The sequence below is a fragment of the Dromiciops gliroides genome, chromosome 1 (assembly GCF_019393635.1).
Source record: "Dromiciops gliroides isolate mDroGli1 chromosome 1, mDroGli1.pri, whole genome shotgun sequence".
Classification (NCBI taxonomy): Eukaryota; Metazoa; Chordata; class Mammalia; order Microbiotheria; family Microbiotheriidae; genus Dromiciops; species Dromiciops gliroides.
In genome coordinates this window covers 335,316,284-335,331,718 of record NC_057861.1, presented here as the reverse complement: position 1 = coordinate 335,331,718, position 15,435 = coordinate 335,316,284, and the positions used below count along the sequence as shown (strand labels likewise).

The 15,435-nt window shown below is 39.0% G+C and overlaps 1 protein-coding gene across 3 annotated transcripts in view; it reads right to left on the bottom strand.

Moving 5' to 3' along the window:
* Positions 1–7,025: 7,025 nt before the first annotated feature.
* Positions 7,026–15,435, bottom strand: part of INO80C (INO80 complex subunit C) — a 57,272-nt gene continuing 48,862 nt past the window's right edge. For all 3 annotated transcript variants that reach the window (XM_043976952.1, XM_043976951.1, XM_043976953.1), the window contains 3 exons: positions 13,469–13,580; positions 12,094–12,161; positions 7,026–7,165 (listed from right to left, as the gene is read on the bottom strand). In XM_043976952.1, the coding sequence (XP_043832887.1) occupies positions 7,034–7,165; positions 12,094–12,161; positions 13,469–13,580 (312 nt within the window). In that variant the 3' untranslated portion in view covers positions 7,026–7,033. The remainder of the gene's footprint in view (positions 7,166–12,093; positions 12,162–13,468; positions 13,581–15,435) is intronic.

Genomic DNA, 15,435 nt, shown 5'->3' with positions numbered 1-15,435 from the left:
AAAGAAGGAAGGAAAGAGAAAGAAAGAAAGAAAGAAAGAAAGAAAGAAAGAAAGAAAGAAAGAAAGAAAGAAAGAAAGAAAGAAAGAAAGGAAGAAAGAAAGAGAAAGGAAAGGAAAGGAAAGGAAAGGAAAAGAAAATCATTCTGGTGGCTAAACGAAGGATGGACATTGCATCCAGGAAGCAGTGCCCCACTTTAAGAAGGTGTCAAAAGTCAAGAAATAGGCTGGCAAGATGAGCAGGCAGAAAAAGGTGCAGATCATAGAATGTTTCTTTGGTGACAAGGAAGATCGAGGTACACCCTCAGAAGAGGATAGCAATGTCAGGGCTGCTACATCCTAAGCTTCCAAGAAAAATATGAATTGGTCTCAAGCCACAGAAGCACTCAAAAAGGACTTTGAAGATAAAGTAAGAGAGGTAGAGGGAAAAATGAGAGCGATGCAGGAAAGTCATGAAAAAAAAGTCAATAAATGAAGGACGGATTGCAATGGGGAGAGATTTGAGGCAGGCAAGTGTGAGTGGTGGTAGTGTCAGAGGAGAGAAGGGGCATATTAGAGAGATGTTGCAAAGGTGAAATCTATAGGCCTTGGCAATAACTTAAATAAGGCGAGTCAGGGATAGTGAGGACATCTAGATTGCAAGCCTGAAGGACTGGGAGGCTTGTGTTGCCTTTTACAGTAATAGGGAAGTTAGGAGTGAAGGGCGGTATAAGGGGAACTATGAGTTCAGATTTGGATACGATGAGTTTAAGATGCCCACTGGCCATCCGGCTTGAGATCTCTGAAAGGCAGCTGGAGATACAAAATTAGAGGTCACCAAAGAGGCTGGGGCAGGATAGGTCGATTTGAGAACCATAAGTATAGAGATGGTCATTCAATCTGTGGGAACTGATGTGATCACCACTTAAAAGTAGTGTAGAGAGAAGAGGGCTGAGAACAGATCCCTGAGGAACACCTACGGTCAGAGGACGTGATCTGTAGGAGGGTCCAGCAAAGGGGACAGAGATGGGGCAGTGATATAGGAAGAGGAGGGGACAGTGTTCCAAAAACCTAGAGAGAAGAAAGTACCAAGGAGGAGAGGGTGATTTAACAAAAAGCTGCAGAGAGCTTGAGGAAAAAAGTCATTTTCATAGATGTGAGTTGTGAGCAAAGAGCTTGGTAAATACTATATAAATATGAATGAGGACTATTTCATTTGAGCCTTACAGTATCCTTGTTGGACAGGAATTAGTCCCAGTACAATGAAGCAGCTAAAAAATGCTAATTCAACCTTAGGTGATAGTAAAAGAAGGACCAGGACCAGAGATAGAAATATCTTGTTCTCTTCTGCCCTGGGCAGACAGACCACATCTCGAGGACTGCACCCAGTTCTGGGGCATCATATTTTAGGAAGAATACTGATAAACCAGTGTCCAAAGGAAGATAACTAGGGGTGGCGGAGGGCCCAAGAGCCTGTCATATATGAGGGTTGGTGAAAGAGCCAAGGATCGTTGTATTTAAGGGAAGACAATGATAGTTTCAAGCATTTGAAGGAATGTTGTGAGGAAAATTAATTAGATTATATGTTTTGCGTGACTTTACTTGTATAAATGGTATATTGCTTGCCTTCTCAAGGGACAGGGGAAGGATGGTAGGGAGGGAATCTGGAACTCAAATTTTAAAAAAATTAATGTCAAAATGTTTAAAAAATGTAACCAGGAAATATTTAATGAAATAAATTTTGGTTTGGGGTTTTTTTTGTCTGCTATGTTTTGCATGACTGCACATGTATAACTTATATTGAATTGCTTGAGTTCTTAAGGGGGAAAGAAGAGAATTTGAAACACAAAGTTTTAAAAATCAATGTTACAATTTGTTTTTACATGTAAGGTGGGGAAAATTCTAAATAAATAAATTAGATTCATTTGGCTTGGCCCCCAAAGGATGAACCTGAAGCAATTGGTGAAAGTTTGAGAAGAGGCGGTGTAAACTTGATACAAGAGAAAACGTCCTAACAATCTGAATTCTACAAAACTGATAATGGCTGATGTGGGAGGTAAGTGGTTTCCCCTTCACTAGAGGCCTTGAATCAAAGGGTGCATTTTAACAGTTGAGAGCAAGAACTATAGGAACCAAATCCTTTTCTGCTGTCTTTTTTTTTTTTTAAAGAAATGAAGATGCATAGTTTTGAACTTGCAAACCTTTTCTACCAGCTAGAAGAAAAATTGGCAGGTAGCAGGAGAGTGATAAATAAATACCGCCTGTAAGTTCCACTAGCCTAACACAGGAAGTAGAAACTTTATGTCTTTGGAAGGGCCAATATGGCCATTTTCTTTTGCCTGGGTATTAAACTAAAATCTCGAGGTGCAGTCCTAGACTATTTGAGGATAAATTTCTGAAAGGGGGTCTATTGTCTATCTTATATCCTCCAATATTATTTCTCATCCAGAGTGACTTACTTTCTTCTCATATATCCTGTGTTTCAATTCCCTCCTGAGACCCATGATGGCTTATATCACAAGAAGGGAAGTATCTATTGTTTCCTGAACAGGACAGACTATTGGAGCATTTGGCCACTTGGGAGAGTATAGAGGACTGCAAGAGCTCCCTGGTACTGAGTCATACATGTGACATAACTAAGAGCTTGGGATATATGGCCCTAACCAGAATAATCCAATTGCAATTTCTTGGAAACTGGATTTGAGTATCTCTTAAAAAAAAAAAAAAAAAGCAATGTGTGGAAGTGAGGAGGGACCAAAGGAGGGGACTTCTGCAAGGAGTGGATGTAATAGTATGATAATCAGAAGATATATAATTATTATTTGATTTTTTTTGAAGGATGATCTTTGGACTGGAAAGAACAGAAACAAACCCATAGTTTAAATCTTCCTGTATGCTGGGAAGTGAACCCTAGAAAGAAGAAGAAGTTGAACCAGTTCAATGGTTGTAGGTGTATTCAAGGTGTAGGAGAGCAAAGCCAAGAGAAAAGGATCATAGATGGCTTTTCAGGGCCAAAGGAAACAGCCCCTTTTTCAGTATGGGGGGGGGGAGGGGAAGGTGGGGACGCCCTATCTGAGGAATATGGATTCAGTGAATAAGACATCCGCCGGCTTTGTTTAAAGGCTGCCTTTACCTCTCCAAGAGTGGACAACGGGCAAATTTGTCACTCAGTTCCAATCAATTCTATATTGGCCTCTTGAGTCCAATGGATAAGACAAAGCATGTATGTATCACATGGGTCCTATGCCTATTTTAAAGGGAAAGTCATTCTGTAAGACAAAGTTAATAGTAGGGAAAGCTAAACAGATAGATTTCTTACTATGCCTCTGGGCACAAGGATGACAATAAAAAAGGTTATTGTTGTAGTTTTGTTACTTTATCGTATTTGGGGGAAAAGATCAAAGAAGTTACAGGATATTTGCTTGAGGTAGATTGGGCAATCATGACAATAAAGAGAACTTAATTCTCAGTTTTCTCTGCAAAGGAGAATGACCTTTACATTGGAAATTTTAGGGGAAAATGACTAATAGGGGTTGATACTCAAGATAAGGAGCATCTTACAAGGTCTTTATGGATTCAAGTCTTATGGCTCACATGAACTGTACCATTGGGCCCTGAAAGGAAGTGACAGATATCAAGATCGGATATCACTACTGTCATTTATATCTGAAAGGTAATGGAAAATGGAAGAGGCATATCAAGATTGGAGGAGGGCAAATAATGTCCCAATTTATTATTTTTTTTTTAAAAGAGTCTGCAAAACTGTAGGACAGTGGCTTGACTTGGGTTCCTCATTAAATCCTGGAAGAGGTCATTAAAGAGATGATTGGCAAACATAAAAAAAGAAGTGGAGATTACAATGTGCTGGTAAAGCTTCAAGTACAGCTCATGACAGATTAGCCTATTTCGATTTTTTGACAGAATTAGTAGACAGGTAAGTAAGGAGAATTCCAGGAATGCAATTTACCTAGATTTTAGTGAAGCTTTTCATAATATTCTGGTGGGGAAAATGGGAGAGTTCTGGTCTAGATGATCATATAATCAGATGGATTCAGAACTGGTTGCACGAAACAGAGAGTAGTGTTAATAGTTCAAAGTCAGCATGGCAAAGTGGTCAATGGTAGAGCACCCAAGGGTTTTGTGATTGACTCCCTTTAAACATTTTAAAGAATGACTTTACAATTACTAAGGTATTGGCTGCTATCTATGTTCATCAAATTTGCAGATGATGCAAAGCGGGAGGGAAAACTAACACACTGGATGACAAAGATCCAAAGGGAATCTTAGGCAGGCAAGAGCACTGGGATGAAATATAATAAGGTAAATTCGATAGGGATAAATGTAGTCTTGCATTTTGTATATAAATAATCAACTTCATAAGATGAAGGAGGCACAGATAGATAGCTGTTCTGAAAGAGATCTGAGAGTTTTTTTTTTTTTTTTTTTTTAGTGAGGCAATTGGGGTTAAGTGACTTGCCCAGGGTCACACAGCCAGTAAGTGTTAAGTGTCCTGAGGCCAGATTTGAACTCAGGTTACTCCTGACCTCCAGGGCCAGTGCTCTATCCACTGCCGCCACCTAGCTGCCACCCTGAGAGTTTTAATAGATTGCAAGCTCAATGTGAGTCAGCAACTGTGACATGGCAGTCAAAAATTCTAATGTGATCTTGGGCTGCATTAAAAGGGGCGTTGCTTCTAGGAAACAGGGAAGGTGGGACAGCCTTGCTGCACTCTATCTTCATCAGATGTCATTGAAGCACTGTGTTCAGTTCTAGGTAGCATAGTTCAAGATGTTGACCAACTGGAGAGTGTCTAGAGGAAGGCAACCCAGGACAGTGAAAGCCTTGAGTCCCATGATATATGAGGATAGGTTGAAAAAAACTGGGCATGAAGAAAAAAAAATGGATCTTGGGCATGACAGCTGTTTCTAAGTATCTGGAGGCCCCTCATATGAAAAAGGGATTAGACCTTTTCTTTTAGGCTCTGAGAGCAGAACCAGGAGTTAATGAGTATAAATTATAGGGTTATATTTAGGGCTTAATGTCAGGAAAAACCTCCTATGATTAAAGATGTCCAAAAACTGAATGGATTGCTTAAGAGGTGGCAGGTTTTCTACTTGGAAATTTTCAAGCAGGAACCGAAGAATGACTTGCTGGATATATTTTAGTAGGGAGTCTTCTTTTTGCATTGGAGTTGCGGAATAGATGGCTTCTGAGTTCCATCCAACTCTTAAATTCTGTGAACTGAATCTAAGAGAATGTTCCAGTAGTAGAGAAACAGTATATATAAGCTTGAATGTGCAGCTACAAGAGAGTAAGAACAGAAGGAAAAAATAGGGATATGCCTCAGGCCACAATTGCAGAAAGATAAGGAGAAGTTATCCCAACAGCAACAATTTATACTTACCTCTTTCTTAAAGAACCCCAAGAAATAAATCTATTTCTTGCTACTGAAAGGAAACTGAGGCTCTTTCCTTTGGACTATCACGTTGGATCACCACGGTGTCCTGGGCATAAGCCCCAAGTGCACTCTAAAGCTTCAGCACTCCACTGGAAGCAGACCTTACCCATGGGGCCCATCTCCATTTCAAAGAATGACTGAGTGCATCTGAGCAGTTCGACAACTAGCCATCAGCACAGAAGTACAAGCAGAAACCATGACAATAGATGAACCCTCTGAAGGAGTCTTAGAGAGAAAAAAGAACAAAGATCTAAAGACCAAGAAGCTTCTCTATTTTTAGGTAAAATAGTCCTAATCCCTTTAGACCAGGGGTTTGTAATCTTTGTGTGTGTGTGTCATGGTCCCTTTTTGAAGGTGAGGCCTATGGACCTCTCCTCAGAATAGTATTTTAAAATACATAAAATACATAGGATTATAAAGGAAACCCATGATATTGAAATATCTATTATATTTTATTAAAAGTTAAAAATAAAATTCACAGACTTCTGATTCCCGCTAAATTTCTGCTTTGGACATTTCTTTTGTTACTGGTTTTTAGTTCTTTAATCATTTTTAGGGTTCTACTCTAGACCAGTGATGTCAAACTCAAATGGAAATGGTTCTGGTCCATGCCTAAGATTCACTGCAGGCTGCCCGTGGACTTAGGTTTTAAAATGTCATGTTATCTTTGTTTTACTGCATTCTTATTTACTTTGTTAGATATGTCTCAATCACATTTCAATCTGGTTCAGGCTGCATATGGGGGTGTTATGGGCAGGAGCTGGCGGGCTGATGTTGGACATCTCTGTTCTGGACCAGCTCAAAGTTTTCTACATTCCTACCAAAGTAGGGGGATTAGAACACAGTGTTCTCAAGAGAAAGAACTGAGAAGGTATCCAGTATCCAATCCCAAGAACGATGAAAACTTTGGGGCTCCTACATGACCTATTTAAAAATGATATAAATTGCTATGACTAAAACAAGGGACATGAAAATATCATTAAAAAGATCATTAAAGGGAAGCCAAGCTATGAGCAAGTGTAAACCAATAATATTTCATAAGAACAGGTGTGGAACTGTGTGGTCTCTCGTCCTGGTGGAAGTGGGAGCCTGTGAAGGCAGAATATCTGATACATCGTCAGTTGTGATCACTGTGTATCCATTGTTTTTGCTTACCATATTTTCTTTGTTAAAATAAAGGTTTCAATTGGGGGAGGGAGAGGGAACAAAAGACATTAATAACACTGATTTTTAATTATATAGAGAATGTTATGGTGTTATATAAGAAAGCTAGCATGTATTGGGGGGCAAAAATTCAAAGAACTGTTTGGGCTGAACCAACTACTGAAATAAATAAAAAGTGATGTTTTATACATTTTCCTTGTCAAATACTTGGGGCAAACCCAAAATGTGCTAGTATTTAATTTAGCTGAAAATGTCAAACTTCTAAAAAAGCAAATAAAGAAAAATCTTAAATTATATTAAAACCAAACATTCTTTCCAAGGCACAATACTGGCATTTTCAGATTGACAACAATATGAATGTTCCTGGAAACAAATCTTGAGTCCAAGTCTGCCTTTGAAAGAGGTCCATGCTTCCTCTCAGAAAATTCCACAGGCTTAGGGGACTATGCTTGTGGCCTTTCTCAGGGCCAGGTAGCCTGTAACTACATCTGAAGGGAGCATCCGAATGTAAGCAAACTCTTCAATGGTGCTGAATCTTAACTTGCTCTGTGGATCTGTATAGTTTGCCTGGAAGAGAAACATTAACGATGAATAAATCAAAGAAATATCTATGTAAAAAAGTTAAAAGTGCAAATTATCTTTAAAATCTATTTTTAAAATTGAATGTATATACATGAATGTTTTATATTGCCACTGAGAAAGTACTAAATTGTTCGTTTAAGTAGAGATTCATTAATCCACCCAAGGCTAGTTAATCATTTAGGGCTTTGCAAGGGAGAAACTACCAACAGGCTCCTAGCAATGTTTCTCATTAGGAGAATAAGAAGCCATTATGACTCAGATCTTTATTCCCCAGCCATATACATCACGTCCCTTCCTCTCTTTCTGCTTTTGCTTTGCTGTCTGCAAGACTGAGATAATACCCATTTTCCTATCTAGCTCACAAGAAGCTTCTCTTGAAAATTTCAAGATAAAACATGTCATCCTCCCTTCTGAAAAAAAAAATTATAAAACATTTTAAATTTCTTGCATGGAATATCTGCTCCAATGTAGGTTATCTGAGAATGAGCATAAGATAAGAGTGATTTAGCTGACAAAGGAATAATCGAGCTGAAACCAATGGTCTTCAATCAATGAAAAGTCTATTCTTCTGCCTCTGAGAATTTCCCTCAACTGCTTAAATTACTTGGCCTTCTCTGTATCACTATACCCTATCTGGAAAATGGGCAGCAATAAAAAATACCAAACATCATATTTTATATAAATTTCTCTATAAATGCTTCATATGAAAAAAATGCTGGTTTTTAAGGTTTTGTGGGGTCCAGGTTTCTTCTTTCACCATACTCTAACATCCTTTTGGTTTTAAGCAGAGCTTAACTAGAGAAATACTAACTACTCCCTACTGAAGGTAATTAATTGGTATGTTATAGCTTCACTAGCTAATTAGTAGAATTTATTTACCCAAAATTTTAGGGTCTAAGATGAGGACACAGACTTTCCTAATCTGATGATTATACTTTATATGACATGTGTTCCTAACTCTTCGGCTCCAGACATACTGATGTTCATTTTGTGATATTATATCAGGTTTAAACAGTTATGTGATCTTGTACTAATTAAGAGAAAGACTTCTGGTAAAAGAGTTGAATTAGTATGACACTATTCACTGGATATTGGACAAATATACCTGCCCAATTTTTGTTCATAGTCAAGATAGAGTTTAATTGTCACCTCTTTCTATCATTTTCGAATCCCCTGCGTGGCCCTTTTTGAACTAACAAGCATTTCATCCATCTCATAATGCATTTTCACATTATCATCTTGGATTATAATGATATAATGATTGGCATACATTACTCTCTCCCCTACCAGACTATAAGCTTCATGAGAACAGGAATTATGTCTTTCTCCTTCTAAGTCTCCCAAAGCGCTTAGTAAATAAAAATTTGTTGAAATGACCATAGACCCTTGACTTAAATGTTAATTAGAAAGATTTCAACCACCATTTCATTAGGATAACCAGAATCAGTATTTAGCCAAAAAGAAGGACTCCCTTCTGAATCTGCTCTAATCAGGGTCTTAAAACTCGGATGTAGGGGTAGCTAGTGGCATAGTGGATAGAGCACTGGCTCTGGAGTCAGGAGGACCTGAGTTCAAATCCAGCCTCAACACTTGACACTTACTGGCTTTTGGGACTCTGGGCAAGTCACTTAACCACGATTGACTCACAAAAAAAAACAGAAAGAGAGAGAGAGAGAGAGAGAGAGAGAGAGAGAGAGAGAGAGAGAGAGAGAGAGAAGAAAAAGAAAGAAAAATTCTGATGTAAAAACCCTGACCCAAACTTCACAGCTTGTCACTTTTAAATACTTAAGACATTTTTGTAAAGTATTCTGCTTTCTGGGGGCAACTATCAGAATAACAACAAAAATAAGTAACTACTTCTAAAGTTCTAACAAACATTTTTATAAGCAAAATCAGTACCACCGATATATTATCACATATGAAACTTATGTATGTATTTCGGTCAGTTCCTATGGAAACAGACTCCTATATTTGATGCAAGACATAAAATTTAAAGCATATGAATAATCTTTATCCACACAACAATTGGATTACTTCTTTTTTTTTTAATAATAGTGATAGGTTAAAAAGCCAAATTTCAAAAAGATCTGGGAAGGAGTCTTAAAATAATCTTGTCTAACCTCTTCCTTTTACAGATGAGGACACTGAGGCCCAGAAAGATTATGTGACCTGCCTGTGGGTACGAGAGCTAATTGGTGGCACATACAGGATTAAAACCTCTAGTGCCTCCCAGACCAGTGTTCTTCTCCCTACATATTATACACTATCTCCATCAGGGAAATTAAATATCTAAACCACAAACAGTCAAAGGGTAATGGCTTTTTAAGAACTTCAACAGTAACATGTATGCATTTCAAAAATAATTGGTCCAATTCTTTCCTCTACTTTTAGTCTTCTGCATAACTGAAATGCTGATTTTTAAAAAGGATTGAATACTCTCTTAATACAGGGTGGACCAAAAGTCAAAAGTCATTATTTTTTTTGTTTTTTTTGTGGGGGAATGAGGGTTAAGTGACTTGCCCAAGGTCACACAACTAGTGTCAAGTGAACTCAGGTCCTCCTGAATCCAAGACTGGTGCTTTATCCACTGTGCCACCTAGCTGTCCCAAGTTATGATGTTTTAATAACTTTTTGAAAATTATTTTTTCTTTATTGTTTTGCCATTTACAAAACTTGATTTTTCACACATAATGTAAATTCATTTCCTAGACATACCGTATGTGATGCCACAGTATTATAAATTTAAAATAAAGGAGTTATTAAATATTGAAACCCTTTCGTGACTTTTGACCCATCCTGTACAAGTCAGATAATGACCTGAATGAGCAATGCCAATGCAATAATGCACTTGTTTCCCTACTAAGAGATTTTAAAAGTCACTAAATGTATAGCAATGATGAAGATATAGTTTTACAAAAGTTAGATAAAAAACAACAGACAATACTGTTATTAAATTACTAAAGTTAAAGCATAATTCCTCTCTGTTAACAAATAATAATCTATAAAAGTAGAAAGTGATAGGTACTCTAGTAGATGAGGAAACTGAGACCAAGAAGGGTTAAGGTTCCTGGTCTCCTCAGCTACAAGGGACTTCAAGGTTACCTTCCATCTATTTTCTATGCATCTGGCATATACAAAGTCACCAGCCTCACTCTCTCCTCCAGAGCCATCTGGGTCCAGTGGCAAGATATCTATCAGGACGACTGGAGATGGCCCCAGATTTTTTTTTAAAGGCAACTGGGGTTAAGTCCAGGATCACACAGCTAATAAGTATCTGAGGTCTCACTTGAATTCAGGTCCTCCCAACTCGAGGGCCAGCTGCCAGCTAGGTGGCACAGTGGATAGAGTATTGGCCCTGGCGTCAGAAGGACCTGAATTCAAATTTGGCCTCAAACACTTGACACTTACTAGCTGTGTGACCCTGGGTAAGTCACTTAACCCTGATTGCCTCAAACATCCGGGGCCATCTTCAGTCGTCCTGATGTATCTCTTGCCACAGGACCCAGATGGCTCTTGAGTAGAGAGTGAGGCTAGTGACCTTGCACAGCCCTCCCTCACTTAAATCCAATTCAGTACAAGTCATGACATCACCCTGATGTCATGGTCCTCTTCCAGAACAAAGGACAAAATAACTACAACCCCAATCTGGTATATTTATGTACCTATTCTCTTTCCCATTAGAATAGAAGCTCCTTGAGGACAGGCACTGTGGTGGTTTTTTTTCTTTGTAATCCTAGCACTTGGCACAGTGCCTGGCACAAGGCAAATATTTAATAAATGCATACTGACAGAAAAAAAAGTTTTAATGAATGTTTCCAAACATAATTGTTTTTAGGTCATGTAATTGGTGGGGCGTTTGCATGATTGCTGAGAAGTAGCTCCTCTGTCAAATAAAAGACACCAGTAAAACAAAAGGCAAAGGGGAGCCATCTCACTGAATGTAAGGCACAGGGAGCCCAATGATCTTTTGGTGAGGCTGCCCTCTCTACAAACATTCACTCCTCTGGGTAACCCCCACAGAACTGTCCCTCTTAGAATGGAAAGCGCCTTCAAAGATGAGCTGCTTCAGGTCTTTGTCTTTACATGGCTGGGGTATTCTTACTCCCATTTCACAGCTGAAGCAGTGGAGACCCAAAGACCATAACTGACTCGTGTGCCATCCCACAGAGAAGCAGTGAAAGAGTTGGGACAAATGCCCCAATCTCCCAGGATAATGTATTTAAAGCTAGGTCATTTAGTTCATCATCCTCTTCATTTTACAAAAGAGGAAACTGAGGCTCAGAAAGGTATAAGGGCCTTTCCCAAGGTCCCCCAGCTACCAAGTGTATGAGGTAGGATTCAAACTCTGATTATCTGACTACCAGTCCTATACTCCATCCACTCCAGTGCCCTGCTCCAGTTTGTTGCACATAAGTGAAGAGGGTACCAACAACACACTTCCTGTCTCTCTCTGCATTCAATCAGGCTGTTTTTCATGGTTAGGGCAATCTTATAAACGTGTGGTTTGTTTCAAGGATCTGTGATTTCAATTATGTGACGCGACTCCTCCAAAGATACAAAAAACAAGGCCGCCTATGCCTGAGTAGGCTGTTTCATGAATTGCCGTGGCAGAAAAAAATTCATCACCTAGTTAGTGGTCAGTCTTCTTGGTGACCAGACTCTCTAAATTTAGCTTGGCTGGTCCTCATCACAAAGGCTATACCCAAAGTCTTTCCACACCCTGCTTCTAGGGGACAGTCATCAAAAGCTGAGTCTCATCCCTACTTCTTGGTAAGGCACTAGAGCAGAACAAAGTAAGTGTCTTACTGGCATAGGCAACAATGTCATTTTCACACAGGAAGGATAGACTGTCTAAGCAGATACCACTCAGGGAATTTTGCCAGTTTTAGATATAGACATCAATTAATACTTACAACAAGTCCTGAAATATCAGAATACTTCCTGGCTGGTTTAAAGGAAGGGGGAGCATCTATACTGAAGTCTAAAAGGAGAAAAAAGACATAAGTGCTTTCCAAATATTAACAAGACTCATAAAATTTAGTTAAATTATTACACACTTATAAGACTCTCTAGGGACTAAGAAAAAATGTGAAGGACGCACACAGGCTAGCAAGACCATGAAATTTCCTCGGTTATTATACACTGATTCACTAAGGGCTAGTTCCAAGACCAGTTACACTCTTCCACATTGTACTCCTATATTCCCTTAAAGTACTATAATGAGGAAATGAGAAAGATCTGCTAACTTGAATCTCTTCTCCTATTCTCTCCAGCTAAAATCTAAGCTCAAAGTAAGATTTTTTTAAAATGGAAGATTCTATCCATCTTTAAGATGTTTTAGAACATCAGAATGTTTAACAGCACTATAAATCAATATTCAGTCACTGGAATTTTAATTTTCATTCAGATATCTGGAATCTTATAGGCAGCTTCAAGGTAGTTTGTTGGAATAAATGTCCTGGCAGAGAGCCGGAGTGAAGCATAATATAAGCTTATTATCTATACTGTATATTCAGAAGCGGTAGAAGAGGGCCTCATGATACATCTTATTACCTAGACTCAAGTATGATACAGCTTAAGTCATGTCTCCAGGACAAATCCACTTCAGGCAGGCTACACCTGACATAACATGGTTTGTTATTCTACAAGGTGGGAGTCAATCTATGCTCCAAAACAGCCATTAAAGTGGGATCCCATTCTATTTTAGAACAAAATGGAAGAGCAAAACAGATTTTTATTTTTAAAATATGCCCAGGTAATACAGAACCACATTATGTCGGCACATACTACCCTAGGCTGTAATGAAATGTTAAGTCTGACCAAAACAAAAAACAAAAACCCAGAACCACAAAATTAGAAGAGACCTTGGAAGTTATTATTTTAACCCTCACTCAGAGCATGAATTCCTAACAAGTCATCTTTCTAGTAAAAGAGAACTCACTAGCCACTATATAAAGAGCAGGTGACTGCTGCTGAGTGAGCTCTATAATCAGTTATTTGGGGACCAAAACCAATTGTGTATAACTGTAGGCATACGCTTAGCTGACACAAATACAGGGCTTTAAGTTTTACCAAACACTTTACATACATGTGAATATACACATTCTCCTTACAGACCACTACCATAAAATGCTAAAGAGATCTAAGTCTGCCAGTTGCACTGTTTTAAAATCGGAATTTGTTTATCAATGGTGGTACAGACATACAAAAATAATTTGGGTTTGTTTTAAGACATTTACTTATGGGAATATCACCTATAAATACATGCAAAGTATCCAAACCACACACAGCTAGGATCGTTGAGTTGCCATGGCAATGCCCTTTCAGAAGCAAGAATCTGTTTTAGGTTCTTCCAGGTCCTGTTCTTCTTGCCTGCCATGGCTCCCCCGATGCCCGAGTGCTGGAACGACAAACAGGTGTTAGAAGCATCACCTTCTCAAAGCGCCATCTTCACTGATTTTTCTTCAAACTGAACAGACACTGAGGGGAAGGGGATGCATTTTTCATTTTGTCAACCATCTGTTGTTACCCAGATTAATTTAAGAAATAGTGCATTGTACACTTTAATGACTGTTAAACTTTTGGACTGTTAAAACTAGTTTGCTGGAGATTCTGAGGAGATAAAAGTGCACTTTTAACATGCAAATGGAAAGACAAGGAGACACCGCTTAGTCCAATACTGCTAACTTCCATACCACAGGAATTTCCCACCACATTAAAATCATTTACCACAGAGTTAAAGCTAAAAGAGCAAGTAAACTCTTTGGGTGTAAGTATCTCACTTGCAAATTTTGAGAGATCCTAAAAACATACATGAGCCTGCAAAATGCCATCAATGGTATTTTTCTTTTATGAATGAAACAAAAAAAAAATTGGAAAAGAAGTAATTGAACACAATGTTGGCATCAAAAAAAAAAGTCATTTTGCATTTTCAAAGCTAGCCGGTGATGAAAATCTGGTACCAACAATAAATCCAATGTGAATGATCAAATATGATTATTATGGATTCATTTATGATATCCCTCAAGAATCATAGCAAGAAAAACATTTCTATTTAATGACCAATAATCTCAATGGCTGGCCAATCCTTATTGTTAGACCTTCAGTAAAGACTAAAAGTAAAAGGAACCAGCAATTATCCATACCGCTTACCAAAACTAATACAAAAAGTATCTGTAATAACAAAAAGCTGGAAACAGAATGCGTGTTCAATGATTGGTTAAGGCAGTTATTTTATTCCCCTCTAGTCAACTGTCTATCCTGATGACCACAACAGCTGTTTCCAAATTTCTCTTCTTCCCTCAAGCCTCCCACAGCTTTTCATCACCCAGCCCTTTCAGCTGAAGATCCCATCTCATATATTTTGGAGAACACGGGGCGTTCTCCAAGAGCTTCCTCTTCCCTCTTCCTCACCTCACCACCCTTTGCCTTCATTCCCCACTATTTCCTCCTTTATTCCAGTCTCCAGAGGAAGACATGGTCCTTTTCAGGAGGACAATTCTTCTTCACGTAGGCTGGATATCAGCCCTTCCCGTCTTCTCCAACAGATAGCCCCTACTCTCCTGACCTCTCCTCAGACTCTTTCTGCTCCATCCTTCTCTGTGTCCTACACTCTGGACTTGAGTCCATCCTCTCCACAGCTCCCAAGTAGTTTTCCTCAAGTACAGACATGTGTATGTCATTCCCCTACTCAAAAACCTGAATGGCTCCCTCTTACTCTAGGATCATGGTGTACACTCTACTTGGAGTTTTAAATTCTCCACAACCTGGTCCCTTCCTCCATTTCCTGTCTTCTTACACACAGTCTATTGGTCAACCATCCTGCTTTACTTGCCATTCCTCACACTGCTCCATCCGCCATCTTTGTGACTCCTGCATTGGCGGTCCCCATATTTGGAATCCTTTCTCTCCTCGCTTTCTCCTCTCAGAATTACTGGCTTCCTTTTAAGACTTGGCTCAAGTGCCACATATTTTGGGAGGCCTTTCCTGGGCCCCCAACTGTTAGTATCTTCATCTCCAAGATTGCCTTGTATTTGACTTGTATATGTCTTATACTCATATGGGTGTCGTCTCCTTTTTTTTTTTTTTTTGGTGGGGCAATGAGGGTTAAGTGACTCGCCCAGGGTCACACAGCTAGTAAGTATCAAGTGTCTGAAGCCAGATTTGAACTCAGGTCCTCCTGACTCCAGGGCCGGTGCTTTACCACTGCATCACCTAGCTGCCCTGCTGTCTCCTTCTTGAGGGCAAGGTCTGTT